At 38.1% G+C, this 24,121-nt stretch overlaps 1 protein-coding gene across 3 annotated transcripts in view; it reads right to left on the reverse strand.

Moving 5' to 3' along the window:
* Window positions 1-752: 752 nt before the first annotated feature.
* MDFIC (MyoD family inhibitor domain containing) overlaps window positions 753-24,121 on the reverse strand; it is a 42,529-nt gene continuing 19,160 nt past the window's right edge. For all 3 annotated transcript variants that reach the window (XM_028746113.2, XM_028746114.2, XM_077934614.1), the window contains 2 exons: window positions 15,265-15,537; window positions 753-4,525 (listed from right to left, as the gene is read on the reverse strand). In XM_028746113.2, coding sequence (XP_028601946.2) covers window positions 4,278-4,525; window positions 15,265-15,537 — 521 coding nt within the window. In that variant the 3' untranslated portion in view covers window positions 753-4,277. The remainder of the gene's footprint in view (window positions 4,526-15,264; window positions 15,538-24,121) is intronic.

The raw sequence follows: 24,121 nt of genomic DNA on the forward strand, positions 1-24,121 counted from the left end.
ATGGGTATTGTGCAGTTTGAAATGTCTTGAAGGTACATGGCTGCAGAAGACTGAAACAGGGGGAAGAAATATGTGGACTACAGCTATTTGGCAACCGCAGAATCATGTCAGTACAAAAACTCAAGTGCTTGCGTCGAAAAGACTCAAAACCTTCAGGTACATATAAACCTTCAACTGTGGTCACAAGTAGATTGAAGCAAACTAATTCTGTTCCTAGATGGAAAATCAGGGTAGGGATCACCCACAGAGATTAAGGAAATGAGGGCTATTCACACCTTCCTTATTCTAGCTAGCACAATAAACATGTGTTCATCTATCTTCCTTCAAGGGCATTCCTTCAGATATACACAGGATTCTCTACTGTATATTTAAGCTGACATAAAAAGTTTTAGTAACCTGAAAAGGAACACTTTAGTAAATGTTTCAAATGCAATCATGCAATTTTAGGTACTATTCCACGTAAAAAGAATTACAAAGGGGATTAAATTGGTCATTTAGTGCTCATATTACAGATAATTAGAATGAAATTACTGTGACCAAAATTATTTCTTCAGGAACTCAAAGTTCAGTATGTTATGCAGGGGTAAATTATTCCACTCATAACATCCAAGACTTCCAAAGTGAGCAAACAGGATAGTCAGTAACGGGTGTAACAGGAAGCCACACTGAAAGCACTGTCTGTTTCTTTCGACAACCATCAGCACACTTATGGTAGTAAAACACAAACTGTAATAAAAAGTACTAGGCAAGGATTCAAAATAAATTTCTTTATTTCAAAATAGTGTTTAATATCAAATGATCCAGTTAACAGAAAGGTCATAGAGCAAGTAACAAGCTTTTTTATAAAAAATATATATATGGAAGAGTTCACAATTCCGTATTAACTGAGGACCTCTGTCTTCGTTAAATGGACAGATTAGATGACAAGAAAATTGTTACTTTAACTGCACTTTTGCACTGCTTAACTTTTAATCATAGATGGTTCCCAAAAGGTTGGCTCCAGAAAGGCTAAGTGATGGAAGAATTTTAAGAAACTAAACATAGAAAAAAGTTTCTTAAAACTATTCACTAATGTGCTCCCCTGTGGAGATAAATATTACACACCATTAATATTTCTATGACACATAGTAGCAGGATATATTTAGCATGTCAAACAATTCACACAATTTTTTATTTTTGGAATAAAAAAAGTGTTAATAATCATATGATAACTCCCAATCATTTGAAGGCTTTATATGTCCCAAGCTAGAAAACTTCCACTATTGAGTATTTTGCACTTGAAGACTGCATAAAGAAGTGCTATAGTGGAGTAGTTAGAAATTTTAACAACAAAATAGAAGCAACCCTTGCATTTCCTTTAATACTGAAATCACATTCTAGGAGGAGGAGTTCAGTACAGTTCCCATAATTTTCATATTTGATCTAACAGTGTGACACTAGTTCTGCTCATGAAGTGTTCTATAGGGTAAAACGAATTACAAATAGACTATCAAAGGTGATGAAAACACAGTACGAACAGATATGTACAGTAATTCATTTTTGAAGAGCCATACTGGATTCTCCTCAAATATTCTTGGATTAATTAAAGCTTGATACATAATAACTTGGGGGGGGAGGAGTCAAAGCCATATAATAATGGTTGCAGCATACAAAAAACAAAAGTTCCAAAACAGAAATGCTTGTTTCACTAAATGTGCTCCAATAGTGTTTTCGGTTGTTGGTTTGTCTGGCAACACTGAACACCTACGTCAAAGAATGGGGAGCTTACTGGTCTACTCAATTTGTTTGCTCTAAAAATTTCCATGTCTAAAACATCCATGAAATCATGCCGCTATAAAAATAACATTTTACTGACATTTTCTCTCTCTCTGAAGTACAATGGAGGAAAGATCAGAATCCAATCCTACAGTTGCAGCAGCAACAAAAGAGAAAAGGGGAAAGCTACCAGAGGAGGAGAGAAAGGCACTCCTTCTGCATTATCAAGTCAAATGTATTGAGAAGCAAGCAGGTAGCTCCATAGAATACCCAAGTATATTCTTAACATTTTCTTTTCCAGTAACAACTCAGTAGTAAGCATTGGTAAATCAGTGTTGGAAGGTTCAGGCTTAACTTTTCATTTTCCTTGAATTTTTATTTGCCACACACATGGGTCATTTGTTACAATAAAAGGAATGGTTGCCACTGTGTTTGGATCAAGAAAGCATAACCTACAGACAAAGGTCAAACATTACCAAACCAACAGGCCATTGGGAAATTTGGACTTACGAAGAAAAATCAGGTTAACCAGGTAGCTGAATTAAACTGAATTAATGAGTCACATAAAAACTCTTGGAAGTCACAGTAAATTAGCACCAGTGTATGGAAATCTGGAAGTCAGTTAATGCACTGGGTTAGATTTCAATTATGCCATGAGAACTATTTAGGGCAAATTTAATTTCCAAAGTGTGCTGCTCACTCCTAAACGTTTACTACAAAGCTGCTACAGTGGTACCTCGCAAGACGAATGCCTCGCAAGACAAAAAACTTGCTAGACGAAAGGGTTTTATGTTTTTTGAGCTGCTTCGCAAGACGATTTTCCCTATGGGCTTGCTTCGCAAGACGGAAACGTCTTGCAAGTTTGTTTCCTTTTTCTTAACACCGTTAACACAGTTGCGACTTGACTTCGAGGAGCAACTCATAGCACGCGGTGTGGCACTCTTTTTTGAGGTTTTTAAAGACTTTGGTGATTTTTGAAGCTTTTCCAAAACTTTCCCGACACCGTGCTTTTCAAGACGAAAAAAATCGCAAGACGACAAAATTCGTGGAACGAATTAATTTCGTCTTGCGAGGCACCACTGTACTTTTAAGATACAATAGTATGATATTCCTTCTTTAAATAACTTCAAATACTTTATCAATCACACATTTTAAAACTTAAAAACATCAGCTTTATTAATTCATTTCATTGGGAAGCATTTCCTGTGTAGCAAGTCTTACCCAGTTCCCTTTTATTCTTACCATGACTGCTGTGTGAAACATCAACATTTCTGCATTTGCTGTCTTAAATAAAAATACCAAAAATTATTTATGCGCAAGACTTGGAGGATGGGGGCAAAAGGAAACACACGGCACTTCCCTGAATTGTCACCACACTTCCAATTAGTTTTTCTTAAATACAGAGAAGTCACACCTTGCACATCTAACTTGTGCCAGGAAATTTGCATGCATTTAACTTGTGCCAGGAAAGCCTAGCGTGAAAAGAACATTTAAGTTCTCAGGCTTGCTTACTGGACTCTGGGAAGCTCTTACGAGATGTTGGATGACCCCACGAGAGCTTCCCAGTTTTGTAAGCAAATTTGAGAGTTTAAAAGCTCTCCTCCTTGCATGGGAGGCAAAACACACTCAGTGCACCAGCTTCAGAAATGTAGGGATGCACACGAGTGTGGTTCTGGGGTTGTTTTGACTATGCACCTGATTTCAACTTTATGCCTCTTTCCTGGAATGTAACTTCCATGCAAGTTGTGAGTCAACTGTATAGTATAAATGAAACTTGATGGGGTGAACAGCGCTTTAAAGTTGCAATTGAACTTACTGCAAAGTAAGCACCACTGATCTCAACTAGAGTTGTGTTTTTTTAGTAAACATGTATTGTAAAATCTGAATCAGTTTGTTCGTGATGCACTTTAGATAAAACTTAAATTATATAAATCTACAGATGAGAAAATAAAATATTTGTTCACATTGCTGTTAAAACAAAAAACACAGTAAAAAGTATTTGTTTTCTGTTTTTGTTAAAAGAAAAAAAACCTATTACAAATATTTGCCACCAAGAGATTCACTTAAGTGGAAAGCCCTCTTGAAACTGTTGTTACTTTGTTCCAACTCTGCTGTTTTCTATCTCTTCTAGTAACTTGTTTGTTAGTGAAGGGGTGGTAAACTCTGTCAACCCCCTGCCTGCACACAACAGGAAACTACAAAGGGCTAAAACCCTTTTGTCTTTATCCAGGAACAACCACCAATGGTTGTTTCACCTGCGTGAGCAGGTCTTTGCACAGTCAACCACCCACTAAAGGAAAATTAGACCCTCAAGCATTTGTTCTTATGAGTTTGCTTTTCTTCAACAATTGTTTATAAAATCAAGCTAACAGTGCAGAAAACCAGGTTGCTGCAAGAGTGTCTAAATGTGTCCTTTGAAAGCGGCTGTTGTTTTAGTTCAGAGAAACACACAAAAACTTGAACCCTCTCCAGTTACGTTGTTGATGTTTTTTAAGAAAGCAGAAAAAAGTGATAAAAAGTTATCATGATGGGAAACAAATCCCACAGCATTCCATACAAATTTCCAAACAGTCTGATGATTCACAACAGGCATCCATTATGCCACAGTCCATATCACACGGGCAGTTGCAGTCATCTCCCATTTCTTCTCCACAGCAGCAACAGCAGGCTTCTACTGGGCAGACCCCACATGACGCTTGTCCCAGGACAAGGCTACAGAGGGTGACGAATTCGCAGAACAAGCAGGACAAGATACAGTGAACACAGCAATCTTTGGAAATGTGGCACAGCATGTTGAGGGAGAGAGGAAAGATAAAAGGAAATAAAAAGTTAAAATTGCATTCTAAATGCCCCCTTGCATTGAAAAAACTTTTAAAGAAGAGCAATACAAATTGAAGCTACTTTTTTTTCTTCCCACAATACATAGCTCACATTCCTTGATTTCTGCTTCTGTGCTGCACAAAGGTTTCATCAGCTCAGCACTGAGAGGAACAATATATTCACAGTCCATAACTAATTTTAGCATAGACCAACATGTCAACAAGGTGTTGACATTGTTCTTCCATTTGATGAGACTTATTCAACCAGTAAGCTACAAAATACAACTCCTAAGTGAATTTTATCTGGCAAACAGAGAAAAATGAGAGCTAGGGTGGTTCTTCCAGACCGGTGTTCTTATGGACGTGGCATTTACACACACAGCATACAATCCATCCCTTTCACTCTTTTAAAAGAGAGACTATTATCCCACAAGTGAATTTTTTACGTATATATTTCTAGTAATTTTTCGCACCAGTTCCCAAGTCTGTTCTATGCATTTTTTAATTGCACTTAATGCAATGCTCTAAGACACAGCTATGCGCATTTTACTGTCTTAGCCATACAGAGATTCATCTTGGGTTTAATCTAGTAATTAAATCAGCAGCAGACAACCATCCTGGATATTGGAAGGACTGTCTTCTATCAAAGGCTGCCCAAATTCTCCACTCTGCATTTAGATGGGTAGTGCCCACGGAAAGGGTTTTGTAGGTCACGACATCACCTGCACCAACGTTAATGTCTTTTCTAGATCAAACACTTTCTTTGTCTCAAGACATTCTACAAGTTTTATAGCTGATACCAGACCCGCCAACAAGACAGCCAACAAGATATAGAACACAGATGTTTTTGAATTTAAAATCAGTGTGGGCACTACCCACATCCTGCCTTTTAGCCACAGGATATCCTGTGGACAGGATAAGAAGCTAGTGCCTAGGTGGGGAAAGGCAATGGAAATTCCATTCACTTTCAAAATCAAACTATATAGAAAATTCAGAATTTCAGGAATTAGTTATCTAGTTTATTTCACAAACTTCAAAAAAAAAATGAGGTTGAGGAATCTGAGACGCTTGGGCTTATAAAAGGGTCATAACACTAGTCTAGTGAACACTTTGAGGTTTTTTTTCTTTTGAACTGTTGAGCCCTCAGCTGTATCACAAACTGTTTTTGAAACTCCCACCGTTCAAAAAGTGTTTTTTTATGTGATATTGGATGGGTTGGGGCTGATATTTGAGAAAAATAAATCTAAAGCTTCTTGGGCTCATGGAATCAGGTTCACAGTTCTTTGAAACATGTGTGCATGCATGAGAAGGAGAGACCAGCAATCCAGGCATTACTGTACTTGAAAAATAAAATTTGACACAGGCAAGACAGCAGAGTCAAGCCTCTAAACTACATAAAGTGAACAGATCTTTTTGATTTTGGGTAGCCAGACTGTACTAAGATAAAATAGTGTCAAGTTAAACTTACAGTCTTGTAGTGAACAGTTCAGACAACGGAACAAAAATGGGTGGAAATAAGGTTTACATTTTAATTCGTTAACACTGCTATCCTGTACTTGTCTACTCAAAAGTAATCCCCACTGAGTTCAATAGGACAGAATCCCAGGAGTGCAGTCCTAATTCTACCAGTCACCCTACAGAATTTACAAAGTCAGCTATATGCAGGTGCTTGTTTTGTCAAACATCTCAGAAAGTAGAACCCAGAAATTGATCTACTACAGATGTTCTTCTACTACTTTCAGGTCAAGTATAGGAGGAAGAAAATGTACACATATCCCCCCCCCCCCGCAAGGATATTCTCAACTCTCCCCTCCTCACAGAAAGTAAGCATGAGCCACTCATACTTCCTCTATTGCCACTTTAAACAAACAAACAAGCAAACAATGAAACAAACAACACTTTGCTTGAAAAAGGGGAAATAAGAAAATACAAAACAAAATAAAAATACACCAGAAACTTTCTGTTGCAGGTTCTTTAAAGCATCTGAAGATGGTCTTCAGGGAACATCTATATGAGCCACCGAAAGATTTCTGTGAAACCCTTATTGACTTTTCTATTGGCTCCCACCTTTTAGAATTATCCTTCACTTCAGATGTGGTATGGTATGGTATATGGGATTTCTCATTTTTCCCTTCTTCTTCTTAAAGAAAACAATGCACTTTGCTCTGGAAAGCAGACTTTAAACATGTTATATAAAACATGTGGCCTTTCAGATGTCATTGACCTTCAACTTCCATCAGCCTCAACCAAAATGGACAGGGCTGATGGGAGATGGAAGTCAACAACATCTAAAGGGCTAGGTGCTCCCCATCATGCTATGTTTTGGTTGCCTTTTAAATGTGGCACTTTTCGTGTGGATTCTGTTTATTAGTGTATTGAGAGTTACATGCTGCATGTTTCATTTTAACTGTTTTAGTATTTCACATTAATTTAAGCCTCTTTTGCTGTTTTTGAGAAGTAGGGAAGGAAATCTGATAAATGACTGGGAAGAATTGTGTATTTGGCCTCCCACCCTTGAAATGACGAAAATGTGTTTTTTAATTGAAGAAACTGATGTAGGAATTGTGACAATAGGGTTATTGGGAAGAATAGACAACCGCTAAAAGGCTTGCCCTCGAAATACATAAACATCTTGGTTTAAGTAGCATTACTTGCATTTGTTAGCTCATTCCTACACACAATAATCAGAAATATGCAAATAGGTTGAATGTAGCATGAAAAGAGGTTATGAGAAACAAAAAAGGGGGAAGAGCTATACTAAATAAGCTAGATGGTAAAATAAGAAGAGTGGTTGTGTGCATTAAATGGGATTCTTTATGTGAAGAATAAATGTACCTGTAAATGACCTTCATCCAAAGCTCAGCAGATATGACATGTGAAGTGAAGCTGGGGAGTACAAGTTCAGTGAAGAGGACCAAAGCCAGATTGATGGGGATTAATTAGCTTGTTGTCATGGAGATTGTACTTGACTAAATCTAATACAATTTCCTCCCTTTTTTTAATGTAAAGGATGGGCAGAGAGGAACAAACAGCTACATTGGCTTCAACACTTAAAAATAAGTGTATCTTATTTTTCCCCTCCATCCGGGCAGTTTGATGCAAATCAAAAAGGGGGTCTTTATTTATTCCATTCAACAGGTTCTCACAGAGGCTTAGAGAGAGAGACAAACAGCACAACAAATTCTTTCTTGATTCTTTAAAATCAAGTTTTGTCATATGGCTGACACCCTTCTGTTTCATACAAGCCTTCCCTTATGGAAGACTCCAGCCACAGATGTGATTTATTCTTATGAAATACTCTTATTGTGTTATTGTATATCATCATTTAGTCTGTAAATAGATTAAGGAAATTCTCAATCTATTTAAAGGGCAATAAATATTTTCAAACAGAGAAAGAAAATGTCAACAACATGAAGATAATGACTGTAGAAGAATGCAGACAAACAGCTACTGTAATGCAATTTTTTTAAAAAAATTGTTGGCTCAGTTTTCAGGCTTTCAAAATGAAATCTAACTTTAAAAAGGCAAAGAACATTGCATACACCTACCCACAATAAACATCATTCTGTTTGTGGGGCTATCCAGAACAACTACTTTTAAAAAACCCTAGTTGATTTCTTAAGGCTGCATTTCAGCTCTGAAAAGAGCCATTGCATTTTATTTATGTAAACAGACATAAGGCACTGGTCTAAATAAAGACACTTCATTCTCAGATAATTAGCAATGGCTAAAGTGGTCTATGCATGCTCAATTACACAGAAAAATGTGAAAATATAATGATTCTGATTGGGTATTAATGTGAATTGTTTAAAAAAGTTTTCTTTTATGCACATTCTGTTAACATGGGTTAGGCGGCTATATTTTGCTATTCCATTTCAAGATTACATATACAAAATAGCTTTCTTGTCTGTTTACACACAGCCTTCCCCAACTTGGTGCCCTCCAGATTGTTTTGAACTACAACCTGCAATGACACAGACATACTAGCTGGGACTAGTGAGAGTTATACATACATACATAGGACCAGCATAGTGATGGCTCATCTAGTGTTTCCCAACCTTGTGCCTCCAGCTGTTTTTGGACTACAATTCCCATCATCCCTTGCCACTGGTCTTGCTAGTCAGGGATGATGGGAGTTGTAGTTCAAAAACAGCTGGAGGCACAAGGTTGGGAAACACTGATCTAGACTATGATCAATTTTACCCAAAAAGCTACCAGAACCATTATCCTCAAGAAGTTTCAATTCAGTACATAGTCTGCTCTAGTCCTAGCTTACTTACCAGCTGCCTAAAAAGTTACACAACTAATTTGATTTTATGATCTAGTGCCTCTATTTTCCCAACAATGCAAATGTTGTCACTGCCACTGTTAACAGCAGTATGTGGGGTGTCTTTTAGCAAGAATATAAAGGCAGTACCCACATGCACACAATGAAACAAATAGCATCCAGTAGTTCCCTAAAATGATCCAATTCTATGTAAACATTTGGAAATATATTATACTTTGGATTTTTAAAAAGTAGCAAGAACCACACATTTATAATAACTGGGTACAACCATTCTATGCTATATAGACTATGAAGATTTCCTTTATTTATAGGCCAGAGGTGGCTAACCTGTGGGTCTCCAGATGCTGATAGAATAAAACTCCCACCACCAAAGATGTCCAATGGCTGGCTGATGGGAGTTAGAGATCCAAACATCTGGAAGGTCACATTAGTCATCCTGAATAAGGGCACCTGTTGTTGAAAATCCATACGTTCACCCTTACATATTTTAAACTGAACTACACCACAGAACCAGTGGTGGTGTAGTGGCTACAGTGTCAAACTAGGGCCTGGGAGACCAGAGTTCAAATCCCCACCTGGCCATGAAGCTCACTGGGCAACTTTGGGTAAGTCACTACATCTCTCAGCCTAATCTACACCTCACAAGTTGTTGTAAGGATAAAATGGAGGGGAAGAGAACCATGTATACCACCTTGAGCTCATTGGAGAAAGAAGGTAAGCTACAAATGCAAGCTACAAATGTTTCATTTTATTGTGGGAGATATGGGTAGGGCGGAGAAGAAGAATAAACAAAGAGGAACAATCCCCAGCTTTAAAAACTAAGTATATACAGCAGTTAAACAACTAGTGTATATATTATCAGCACTATTCATGAAGTTGAGGGAAAGAGGTTGCACTGATGTGCATCTCTTTACATTTTGTGAACATCATTTCTTATTTTGGTTGCTCAGTTTGGAGAGATCGTTCTGCAGCTCTTCACAGTAAACTAGTGTTTTCACCATCCTGAACAATCTGGTGCCATTCCACCAACTTGCTATTTTACTTCTCATACCCAACACCTGATCTTTATTAATAGGAAGTGCTGATCCTGTTACAATCCTGGAGGGAACTCCACTTCTCAATGCACTGTGCTGTGAAGTACAAAGTTTATCTGTACCCTCTGCTTCTTGTTCCTTAACCCGATACCAATCCATAAGGCAACTCCACCAATTCCATTGCTGCAAGGTTAACTTAGGAGTCTTTGGTGAGAAACTTTGTGAAAAGCTTTTGGGAAGTTCATTCATATATACCGGTGTGTGTGTGTGTGTGTGTGTGTGTGTGTGTGTGTGTGTGTGTGTATCATCATCATACTGGATATTTGGTGAGACCCTCAAAGAATTCTAAAAGATTATTTGTAGGGAAGAACTTCTCTTCACCAGAAGCCATACTAATTTTTCCTCAGCAAGAGCTTGTTCTTCTATATGTTTACTATAAATTCTACTTTCAATAATACTTCCCATCAATTTATCTGGAACAGACATTAGCCCAATCATGGGCCTTTAATTTATTTTCTTTGCTTCCTCACAGAAGCAACTTTTAGAACTGGTGTGACATTGGCAACCTTCCTATTCTTTAGGAAAGAGGTCTTAACAACAAACTGCATAATTTTGTTAAACAATAAACAATTCCATGTTTGGAACTGACAGGCCAATTTCTAAACCTTTACAAAAGGCTTTTATGACAAATATGTTCAATTACAAAATGCTGACCTGGGTCAGATTTTTTTCAGCTATATTCAGAGAGAGATCAGGAAATTCAAAGAAAACCTGTAAGCACTCTGTTCTCTCACAGCAAGAATCAAACGGGTAAAACCACTATCAAAGTGGCAGCTGAGGTCCTCAACAAGGCTTTACTCAAGGCCCCGCAGAGAGTGGAACAGAAGTCCCAGCAGGAGATACAAGACTTATATAGACACCAGACATAGGCATGGTGAAGGCCAAGGGCAAACTCTGAATGTCAATTTAAAAAGTCAAGCCACAGCCAAAACAGCCAACAAGAACATCTTAGGATGTTATATACGCTGATTAAATATTCAAAAATTAAAAATAATGGCTCAAATATATGTCTTTCTAATTCCCTTTACAAACATATTTAAGAACACAAACATTCTGTTATGCACAGTTAACCCTGATTAACCCCCCCCCCTACAAGCTCAAGTGACAGTGTACTAGTCCATAAGTTGGCACCATTAAAAACCACCACCACCAGTTCAGAAACTGATCAATAGCAGGTTGGTCACAAGATTCAGTACTCTTAAAATGTGACCTTTTAAATAAAATTACATTTTTCAGAATTGGGATGCAACTGTAGCAGGACCCAAAGAAAACCGAAGCTCAAATGATACAAAAAAAAAAAGGGCAAATCTAATTATTTAAATCCAGATCTGTATACATCACATTGGAATTGGGAGTTAGAAGATGCTCAGGCCTTACCATGTTCATGGCTTATCTCTACTGCAGACTCTCATTTTTCTTCAGCAAAGCTACCATACCAGAAGTGAGCCCATATAGGAAAAAGTGGGTGTTTGGGGGGACAACTTGCATGCTGGCCCCCCACATTCTCTACCTGTGCAGCCCTTTCACCCTTTATTTGGACCTCCTGCTTTATGAGTGATTGGGGTAGATACAGGTTTAAACACATGCTGGTGTAGTTTGTAACTTGTTTTTTTTCTGTAGGTAAAACAGAGTTGCAGTTTTAAAAAAGAAAAATGCTAGCCGTGTCAGTTTTAATCTGCTGAATTAAGCCACTGCATCACCCACCTATACACAAGATGACAATACAGCTTGGCCACAAAAATTAAGCTAATTTTAAACACGTTGCTTGAAATAACTACAACTAGTGTGGCAAGATAGATTAATGCTCAAGCCAGGAAGGAGTAGCCAAAAACAAATATACATTAAAAATATGCCCAAACAGAAACATTGTTGACAGGGATCCTAACATCTATTAAAATACAGCAGTCTGTATTTAAAAAAGAAGAAGCACTATACAACCTAAAACAACGTTTTCTAAACAAAATAACTGAAGTAGATGGGATAGTCTGGCATCCAGGGACACAATCCTCCAATGAGTGTGCCATTGGGGATATTGCCAGAGAAGCGAGGAAGAGGAACTTAAAATTGTTCAGCTGAGTGCTGGGGAAGCAGGAAACCCTGCAAGCAAGGATTCAAGAAGGTCAGACTGGCATGGTGCAGGAAGTTAGGCACAGAAGCGAAAGAATTCAGAGAGGCGACAGATACAGGAAATAAGATGGCACAGCTTTCAGAAGCTGAGAATAAATGTCAGGAGCTGAAACCGGGTGTTTCTAAACAAATGAGAGTCCTAGTCATGCATTACTTGTGTGTAGGACACTTGCGTTCTCAAACAAGAGCAGGCTGGCTCTTCATGCCCCTTCAGGGCCACACTTAACATCCTTCTTTGCAGTGTTAGTTTTACCCTCCAATGGTAACATTTAACACCTGTTCAGAGACAAACGACGTCCTTTCCTCCTTCAAAAGCCTACATTAACAGAACACCAAATTTAAAGAGATTTTGATCACAGGCTATACAGCCCAACATTATATTCCATTTAACGTACAGAAATTAGAGCCAATCTACATATTCGGAAATATTGTATGGCACGGAGCTTCCTAAGTTACAACATCTCAGGCTGCAAGTTAGGGACTCCAATGCATAAAAGCTGCCCCAAGAATTTCCAAGAATGACGAATATAAGGGCTAGAGCATTCTCCCTGGCAAGCTTTCTACACTTGGGAAAAGGGAATATGCTATGAGGGAACGTTAAATAATGTGGTCTCCAATCTACAAAATGAAATGGTGTTGTTTATGATGGACTGCACCGTTCAGAATTTCTGAATGTATAGAGACGAAAGAATTGATTTATGAAGACTAGTAGTGCTAAGTGAAATCATGGCTTTGACAAAGTAAGCCCCTACAAACTGGTAAAATTTAGAAGACGTGTAACAGCAGTGTAAAAACATCTGTATGTATTAGACGTAAACAGTTATTCATCTATGGAAATCTAGGTTCCAAGAAACTGCCAGGAATTACTTCTTGAAATACATTTTCATGTCTGTATAAGAGACTCTATTTGGCCTCTGTTCCTGATTTTTCATTCCACCAAACAGTGTGCTAATACGGCCAGGGGATACTTCCTAAAACTAAACACAGCTCAGGACTGCATGGATTACAAGCCCAAGCACGTTAGCCATGGCTGGCTAAGTCAGGAATGACTGTTAAAAGACAAAGCAGCAGCTTGGACCATAATCAGACCATGTAAAATTATAAACTGATATGCAAAGGAAATTGGGGAGAAAAGTCTACAAAGTCCTCATTTAAGCTTGTTAAAATTCACCTGGACACTTTCTAACACAGAGCAGTTGCTGATTGGGTCCAAAATATATTTCCTGCTTTGCTCTACCCTTCTGTTTCAGCCTCTTATCCTACTTCACAGGAATTAGTCTGTAACAATGCAAACACTTCATATTCTGTATCTCTAAACAGGCGCGTTTGGGCCTTTAAACCTCTCTTAACCGATTCCCTAAAGCACAGTGAGACAGATACCTGACATGAATTGGTGTCTGAATACCAACAAAAAAATAGGAGAATCTACCAGTTTCTGTTTTAACAGATAAAGCAAAGTCTGCTGATCGCAGTGTCATGAATAGGAGAGCAGCAGATTTAAAATAGGCTCAGGAACCATGGGGCCATTAGAGTAATTGTGGTCAGCAACACACACAGAAATGAAATATGTTTACTTAACGGACATGCACTGTACAGTGAGGAGAAATAAGTGAAAACCATTCGTATGTGCAAATTATGTATTGGCTTTATAGCAGTATGGTGGTAATATAAGCACTGGCCTAGGTTTTGAATACCTTTTGGACAGCACATACAGGCTGCTCAGAAATGTATCATACAATTTTCAATGACAAAATTTCATTGACAAAAAGCATGCCAATACACATACTGGAGTATTCGCTAATCTCTTAAGAGAGGGGTGAGGAACCTGGATGCATTCACCCATGGGGTTAATTTGTGTTTTGTTTTATTGTGTGCCTTTTATACTGCAGGACCTGCATACTCCCATGGCATTCTAAATTTCATTCACACCAGTGGGAACTGCAGTCTGAAATGAAAGTTAAAAACCAGGATCCCACCTCTGAGTTGATAAGCAGAATAATTTATCCTGCGGTGTGTGTAATGCTCCATAAGCAGCTTTCCTAATGGAAAGCTACTTGTGAAACATCACCTACCCAACCTCCAGCCCAGGACTGATCCAACAAGGTGGGGATGATGCTCCACAAACAGCTTTCTTTGAGGAAAGCCTTTTGCATAGCCTCACCTAGAACCTGCAGGATCACAGCTGTTATGGGGAGTGGGTGATCCTGGGGGTGTGAGGTTCCACAACTAGCTTTCCTTAAGGAAATCCAGTTGTGGAGCCTCTCCTGGACCCCGCAGGATCACTTGTTAAGGGTAGCGGCAGGGGGGAATTACCTGGACCCTGCAGGACCACAGTTGTTATGGGGAGTAGGCAATTGGGTGGGGGTGGTGCTGAAGCTCCACAGTGGCACTTTTTTTTTTTTTAAGGAAAGCAACTGGTTGCATCACACACACCAGGATCCACCCATCTGCTCATCAGCTCTTGAGTAGAGGGCTGATTCTGTAGTATGAGCCTCTACTGGACCCTGCAAGATTGCTTGTTGAGGGGTAAGGCCAATGGCATGGGGTGTGAGGCTCTGCAACAGGTGACTAAACTGCATTGAACTACATTACTAAACGGCATTGTGAATGAAGCCTCTGTGAGCCGCCATATGTTGTTGGTAGTGCTATTTTTATAAAAAGAGGTGCTGGAACTCACCATGGACGCCTCCCTTGTTCTCTTATAATGGCAATGGCGCTCACCTGAGAGGCGCTGGAACTGAGTTCCAGTGAGTTCCAGCTGGTTGTTGGGTTTCTACTTCCAAGAGCCTCAACCAGCATAGTAAATGGTCAGGGACAACTGGAGTCTATAATACCTGGAGCTCATCAGGTTCCCCTTCCCTGTACCAAGTCAAATCATTTCCCCTCCGTGTTGTATATGTGATGGCATTGCCAAACAGCAATTCAGAGCTTCTCCATCTACAGATATGATCAACAGTGAGGTGCACAAATGTTTTGAAAGCAGGAAATCTCTCATTTCAATTTCCTTCAAATACTTAATCTTTTCCTTTGGGGAAGTAACTTGTATTTTGTTGTAATGATTTCTATTTGCTTCTGGAGCACGACTCGTGCTCTTCAATTATTTTTAGCTGATTGTGTAATTATTAGCGGGAATGGCTTTTGGTTATTCTGTGTTCAGTTTACTTATAAGGTTTCAGCTTACCTTCGGGTGAAGAGCCTGGCTTGTGAGAGTATGCAGAGCTCTTCTTGCTGCTTCCACTGTTGACAGACAAGCTGGACTGAATTTTTCTGTGCATTTTTTGGGAAACAGGTGCCGAGAACTTTCTGCTATCTGGTGCCCCACACTTGACTCCATTGTGCATCCCACTTGCGTTACTCAGCCCGGTATGGCCATTTTGTATTTGTATTTTGCCTGTTTCTTCCTTACACTTTTCCAGTGGTGAAGCATTTGGTTGTGGCAAACGCTGAGGTTGTGCTTTAAAAAGAACAAGAAAAAGAGACAGTGGTTTAACACATATCTATGGAGAAGAAACTCTTTCATTTCCTTTTTGAGATCCACACAAACACACACTGAAGGCCTGGGAAACCTTAGGGCATTATTTTTATGTTGTCTTCAGCTTCAGTGTCATTTCCAACCTGAAAAGGAAGAGGATTGAGCTCGAAAGTCAAGGGCAAATGGAAGATGTATGGACTCAAGGACCAAGCCAGAGGAACTTGGGAGATGCGTGAAAAGGACACCCTAAATTTTTCCCTGAAAAAAACCACACACCACAAAAGCAGTAAGCAATGGACCAGGTTAACCCTCTCCTGCAACATTGTCCCAATATACCACTGTTTACCCAAAATTACCATATTTGCATACATATATAGATGTGTGTGTGTGTGTGTGTGTGTGTGTGTGTGTCCCAGTGAAACAAGTATCATGGGGGAACAGGGGGAGGAATTTAGATCAGAAGAAAGGTTTGAAACCGCATGTCCTCCAATGCCACAGCCCTACACCAATTTAGTTTCTCCATCACTATTGCTCCCCAACTCCTTTCTTGAGATAACAGATTGGAATATCCAGATACATATTTCCACATCCCATCTAGTTTGGTCTTAAGTGATAAGTGAGCACAGTATCCAAGACTATTAAGTAATGCCTTTACTGTTTACATGTATGTAAGTTAAGAAAGGATTTTCAATTCACCATTGCCATGCTTTCTGGAAGATAAGCGAATTTATAAGAACGTCAACTCTTTTCTTAAAATGAAAGATTTGTTTGTTTTAAAGATACTGAGCTGCAAGCCAGGAAGTTCCCAATTTGAATCTCAACCCTGCCCTGAACTCACTATGTGGCCTTTGGCAAGCTACTCTCTCCCAAACTTAGTCTGCAATATAGGAGATAACAATACTGTCTTGTCTTACAGGGCTGTTATAAGGATTACAACTAGATAATGCGTGTGAAGTGCTTTGAGCACTTGACAGCTGTACACAAATGTTAAGTATTTATTAAGTACTGTTTGCTACAATAAAATAGAGGACATGTAATGTTTATATTAAAAAAACAAAATACTTTGAGGATTCCCATGTTAAACAATATAAATCTTAAGAGCTGTGAAGCCAAGCAGAGAAAATGTAATATCTTGAGTCAAAGCAGGATTCTCTAAACTGGACTGAAAATTAACCCACATTATTTATTACATTTCTGGGTTGCATTTTAGCCAGCAAGTTCCCATGGCCGTTTAGATAAAATTGGAACAACTGGTGAATATTAAAACAATGATGCTAAAACCCACAATGAATAAAACAAAAAGAGCTGGTCGACAAAGGCAGAGAAGAAAAACCAAAGAACATGATGGAAAAAACACCAACTTCTGCTAAGAGCAAATCGAACCCTGGATGATTCTCCAGAAGCCCACCTTAAACAGAAGCATGCAGCTACCATCTAAAGTCTGCTCTTTATTTTGTATAAAATCAATGTCAGAATATGCATTTTTAGATCAGGGCATCATCATTTTTTACGCTTGTGGTGCTCTGGGGGGTGGGGGGTGGGGAGACGCTCCTTAAGATATTCAGGCCCCAGATCCTTTTGAGGTTTAAATATCTAAAAATGGCCAGAAACAAACTGGTAACTGATGAATATTTTTAAAAATAGATTTAATATATAGCCGCTTATACTCATCAATATGTGAACTAAAGCTATTAGCTGACTGGCATCAATACTCTGGAAGACTGTTCCTGTTGAACTAAAGAGAGGCACCCACAGCTATGGTGTTCTGTCACCTGCTGAAAACATTTCTGTTTCACCAAGTGTTTTCCAGAGAATTAATTTGATTCAGTGTTGGTCATCTGTTGTGTCTTTTATGTTTTTATATGTGCTGAAAGCTGCCCAGAGTGACTGATGAGTGGGGTATAAATAATAAAATAACAATACCAATAACTTAATTTTATGTTTTGATTATTTTATATACCCTATCATATTTACATGACTTGTTAGTTTGTACTTTCATATATAAAAGGGCAGGTATATTTTGGTCAGGTGAAGTCTCTGGCCCAACGAAACCTATTCCCATATTCCCTAAGCAGCCTTGCATCAACATTATACTAAAACTACCATGTATAATACTTAAAAAATCAAAAAGACACAACAAAGGAATGAGGAGTCCTTATTACACAGATAGCATAAATTTACAGCCCAGATTTAGTACACAATTTAAAAGTTTCATAAACCACAAAGACAATGCAACTCTAAATTGTGTAAGAGGTTATCAATGTAACTGACCAGTTTAAGAAAATATATACTTTTCTGTGTATGACTGTTGTTGTTTTTTACTCTAAAATACTGTTCAAAATCTGGGCTCGTCTTATACATGGATAGTATCTCCCCCCATTTTCTTAAATTGGAGTCCCCCAAAATAGGAGGTATCTTATACATGGGGGCGTCTTATAGATGGAAAAATTCAGTACATACCAGTAGAAAATATATATACAGTGGTACCTCGGTTTACGAACTTAACCCGTTCCGCAAGTCTGTTCTTAAACTGAAACCGTTCTTAAACCGAGGCGCGCTTTCCCTTACGAGGCCTCCCGCCGCCAGTGTCCTTCCACTGTTCAGATTCCATTCTTAGACCGAGGTAAAGTTCGCAAACCGGGACACTACAGTGGTACCTCGGGTTAAGAACTTAATTCGTTCTGGAGGTCCGTTCTTAACCTGAAACTGTTCTTAACCTGAAGCACCACTTTAGCTAATGGGGCCTCCCGCAGCTGCTGCATGATTTCTGTTCTCATCCTGAAGCAAAGTTCTTAACCTGAGGTACTATTTCTGGTTTAGCGAAGTCTGTAACCTGAAGCGTCTGTAATCCGAGGTACCACTGTACTTCCGGTTTTGCAGAGTTCGTAAACCAAGTATTTTGTAAACCGGACTGTTCTTAAACCAAGGTACCACTGTATATCAGTAGTATATAAGAACTTATGTGGAACAGGCTCATGACATATGGAAAAGATACTTGCACTGTCGCTTGCATATTGGTCTCCTTTGTCCCCGACTCCCTTGCAACAGATATGAAGGGGGGCAAAGACACCTCGGCCTCATAGAGTTGGTGCGCCTGACTCAGGCAAGAGAAAGGTCAGATAAGTCACACCACACTGTCCATTGCTGACCCTACCCCTGAGTCAAATGGTGGGATTTTGTAAGGGGGGTGGAGTGGGAAATCAATTAAAAAACAATGAATGGTACTTCTGACAGGAAACGGGGGTTGTAGGAACTCCATGTTGCCCAACATCCTCCTAGTAATAGCAGCCTTTGATTTTTCAAGAGAAGAAGGGTTTTCAACTACCATAAGGACAAAAGCAATAGCTGATCACAGTGACCCTCTGCTTCTAGCGCACAAGCACACACACATATTACTGAAAACATAAAAACCTCATTTATACCACAGTATGTCAAAATGACCTTAGTTAAAACATTGGAAAAGGAAAAAATAATATTTGTCAGAATAACTAGACCTGCAAATAAACATTTGCCTGGTTGCTTATGGGAAACAGGACATGCCTCTAAGCTAAAAAACAGTGAAGCTCTATAGTTCTGTCTTTCTCTCAGGCCTCATGGCTAACTAGATATGTGTGGTCAGGCAGGAAGTTTCTTTCTTTTTTTAAAAAAGCAGCACACACTCTCTTGCTCTTATAAGCAAGGCTGATAACTTATTATTTAATTCAAACCTTTTGGGTCGACCCAGCCTTTTAGAATTAAAGACACAACACCAAAGCTCCACTCAATCATAGAAGTATAAATTCATTTCAAGTACCTCCAGTGATCACAAGTACTCTTGCAATTCACTGACAAAAGGAAATCCCCAAAGGTGGTAGTAAGAACTTAAAATGCAATAGCTTTTATATAGAATACTCCCTTTAAGTGCACAGGCAGAGACAACTTATCCGAACCACTGGCATAAAACTCAACATTCCCCATTTCCATGCAAGACTAATTTGATCTTGTTCCATTTTCACCCTATGTAGGTATTGATAAAGAGGTAATCATCTCTGGGATGTGGAAGTATCTTGCCACTTAACAGTCTGGCATGTAGATGCATTATTTGGAATTCTTAGGTATAAAATGTTATGCTTCACCAATTGTCAGCTGTTGGGAAATATGTTATCCTTTGTCAATAAATAAGAAGAGAGAACATAGGAAGAATTCTGTAAATCTAAATGACAAAGTTATTAGAATTGACAGTTATGAGCTTTAGAATCTAGCAGAATTGGAAATGGTTGTTTGCAATTGTTTACATTTCAATATCATATTACAATACATGACACATGATCATCTCCCCTGTCTTAAAACATCAGGCCTATTTTCCCAATTAATGGGCAATACGAAGTCCTGGGGAAGTCTAGCCATGCAAAGTTATTTGTTTTACTTTCATTTTATTATTTTTACTAGGATCAAGAGATAAATTCTGCTCCCAAAGTACTCTTATTTCAGTAACATTAACATACAACTTTTTAGCTGACTGGCTTTAGAGTATTCACATATGATATGTAGGTCAAATCAAAAGTGAATAAAACCCCCAAATGTATTAGTTATACCAATTTAAATTTATTTTAACTTTATTGATAATTTTTCACTGGGGAGACTTGAATCTTATGGTTAAAATACACTTGAAACCAATTAGGAACCATATGACTGCATTCTAGTATAAAGAATAAAAAGCATTTGACAGTTTTAAGATTAAGCCACAACCATTCAGTTTAAAACAGCAATGTTTTTACCTTATTTTTAAAGGTTGTGTATATCTTAAAGAAAAGAAAAGCGTAATGCGGGGAAACGACACAATGCTTTCTTAAAACACAGTGATACCCAGGGACTTTCACTCTCCCTTTAATGATCCGCTGCTCTCATTCAGCTGTCTTTTTTTCTTTTTTTCAAATCTTTACATATGTGACAGCTCTGAAAAGTAGACCATAGACCATCTGGCATTTTCAGAGGTGTAACTTGTGCAAATTCAGCTCTACTGGGAACACAATGCTATCTCCTGCCTGCGTTATAAAAGATACAATAGAATGTAGAACTTATGAGTTGTTTTGAATTATTCATTTTTTGCCTGTATATTCAAGAAATTTTACAAACTCTGCATTTTGTACTACATAATCACATGCGTTAAAGGTACAAAGAAACTTTTTGACACCTCTTTTCTACAGAAAGATGGCATTTTGTTTGATATGTGAACATTCAGTGTCTGTTATATCATTCTAAACAGACCATGTGCTGCTACAAAAGCCCCCATTTTGCACTATATATGAGCAAAATTTTATTCTTGTTATTCAGTAACTAATTCAATACACATCAATATTTCCAGTACTAGATTTATGAACATTCAGCAGCTTAAATCCAGGATGGCATTGGTCACCAACTCGTGTGTGTGTGTGTATCTCACAACACAGAATGCTACCTTGTTAAATATCCACAATGAATAGTTTTAAACTGTCTTAAGAAATACTGTTCTTCCATGGTTAAAATGTTCTTAGAGTGCAGCAAAACCAGTGGATTTAGGTCAATCTTTTATACAGTGTTAATACTAGAAAATTTTCACCAAGAATGATAAGTATTGGATTAATGATTCAATAGAATGAATCACTTTTGATAGAAAACTAGCAGATAATGTAGCCAGTAATAACTATACATGAATCTGCTGCCTGTGGAAAAGCAATAAAAAGGCAATATATTGCTACAGCATATAATCTATTAGCATGTTTCACTGCAGTACTGTCATTGGCCTCTTCATAAAGCACACCTTAATATAATAACTTTTGTGTTACTTAACCAACTTTACACAGTAATTTAATTGTAAGGTTAGTAGATAGCATAAAATAGTTCCAGGAATTTAACATGTATTTATTACTAAAATTTTGGAGACTTGGAACGAAGTGATTACACACGTTCTTATTCTGATTTCAAACTTGCTGCAATTTCCAGCTGACAAAAAAGTATCGCTTGAATATATTTTGTGAACTGTGTTTATATAGACAGACTTCTTTTCATTGAACACAGACACACAATTTTCAAACAAATTAAAACTATTTTCAAACACTAATTAATAAACAGCTATAAGGACTGTGAAATGCACCATGGGCAGAATTCAGTTTTCAATATATGAGGGCACAAGTGCAAAAAAATCAGCAATGCAATGCAATAATCAAACAAGTATGTTCAAACAATGACATACTTAATTTATGTGGGTTATTTTGAGTTTGATTTAAATAATTTATACCTGTGAAGTTGGAAATATGTGTGCAATGTTTGTGTTGTTATTTATTTCAGAAAAGCTACTTAAATTTTGAATATGCAAATTAGTTTTTTTACATATTGAATAAAATTAAAATACTCCATGAAGAATTTGAGATACCTAGATATACAATATAAAAACAATTAACAAGCACTCTATCCATCAGAATAATAACAGAATAATAATAAACATTTATGCAGTTATTGTTTTGAGTGTGCCAAGTACTCTTTCTTAAAGGTCCCGGGCCCTAAGGAAGCCAGACTATACTCTACTAGGGCCAGGGCTTTTTCAGTGACGGCTCTGACCTGGTGGAATGCTCTGTCCCACAAGACTAGGGCCCTGCAGGACTTGAGCTCCTTCCTCACGGCCTGTAAGACAGAGCTATCCCGCCTGGCCTTCAATTTGAATTAGCCTGATCCTCTATTCCCTTTTCCCCTTTCCTCTTCTATGAAGAAACCCTTTCTGGGACCCCACATTTAAATTCTTCCCTGGTCTCCTTGCTGGCCCTAGTAGGACCAACTTGGCCAGTTAGCCCTAGTGATCATTTGATGTCTACTGACTGGGTCCCGTCCACCCCATGATATCTGAATATTTGAATTTTATTGATATTGATGCTGCATCTTATGTTGCATTTTATGCTGTTTTTAAGTCACATTTTAATCAATGTTTTATATTTGCTGTTAGCCACCCTGAGCCCAGTTTTTAAACCAGGAAGGGCGGGGTATAAATAAAAATTTCTTTCTTTCTTTCTTTCTTTCTTTCTTTCTTTCTTATCATCATCATCATCATCATCCTCATATCACAGGCTTGGAGTCTTGCTGTCTGGGCAGCCCAGGATCTCCAGCCCCAGAGATGTGACTTTGGTGCTGCTAACACAGTGGTTTGACTTCAACCCCAAAGGCACACTCCACTGTCTCTCAAGACAGACGGTGCCCTTAATATATATGTTTTGTGTGTGTGTGTGTGTGTGTGTGTGTGTGTGTGTGTGTGCGTGAACATGTTAGGGGGGACTATTGGTACGATCATCTATTACAGGAACTTGGTATGAAAAAAACTGTATTGGGATTTGCTCCACACAGCATCCCATAAGCAATGCTCAAAATGAAATACAAATTACCATGCCCCTTTCAAAATCAATATAGTATCCACATGCAATTTCATTTCATGCAAGGGCTAGGGTTGGAAAATGTATTGTTTTTTGATAGCAGAACATGCGGCTCCCTTGGATGAACGTGCAAAGGAAATGGGAGGGAATCTATTAGGTTAGTATTAGTCTGAACTTTTCATTTATCCCTTAAAGCATTAATTGGACTTGATACTTAGAACTGTGAAATATTTTGTCAAGCTGGATTTAGGATATACTATGGAGGGTAAAAGTTATGTTTGAATCAGGAAGTCATCTCTTTATTTCCTGTGCCATGCTAAAAATCCATCAACACCCTAGACGATATGGACTATATAGTATCAAATACATTCTTTGTAGAAGAATTGCCAGCCAAATCTATGCAACCACTAGCTTGAGGAGAGTTTGTCAGGTTTACAAATGTTTCCAGTGTTCTGTAAGTTAGCCTAAATTTGTATTATACATATTCTGAAACAGGTCCTCCATTTTGGTTTTTCAAAATGTCTCTATTAAGCCATAAAGATACAGTATCAATAAGAATGCAAACTTTTACGAACTCTGACTAGCCTCCTTTCAATTCTTTACTGGGTAGCTATGCACAGCCATCTGGAATATTAACATTCAAGTTGCAAGATATACCTCTGAGTCAACCTGTAAAGTGGCTTTTGTCAGCAATTATTTTTGAATATTTCCTAGGAAATAAGTAGCATATACTGCACCTTCTACATCACAGAAGGCATACATTAACTAAACAACAAGAAATGATCAAGGTACAATCCATCTTTTTAAAATCAATTCTTCATGCTGAATTTTTAATACCATGCTGACTTTACAAAGAAACTAAAGTACCAACTATCAGCCATCAACTATTTCTTTGGAACCTCCTCATGTTTTACAAGAAATACATCATTATGAAACAGGATTTCCTTTGTGAAGAAATACTCCAGCAAAATTGCAAGTAGATTTTTTTTCCAGAAGGTTTACTGAAAATTCCTCGCTAAGACAGCCCAGAACTCCACTTACAGGATGCATAGAGGATATTTCATACCATTGTTCTCACTTAAAGCATTTTTGCAAGGCATCCCAAGAACACACCCTTTGTGCTGAGATCCTTAATAATAATAATAATAATAATAATAATAATAATAATATTTTTTATTTATACCCCGCCC

This window comes from Podarcis muralis, chromosome 10 (assembly GCF_964188315.1).
Source record: "Podarcis muralis chromosome 10, rPodMur119.hap1.1, whole genome shotgun sequence".
NCBI classification, from domain to species: Eukaryota; Metazoa; Chordata; class Lepidosauria; order Squamata; family Lacertidae; genus Podarcis; species Podarcis muralis.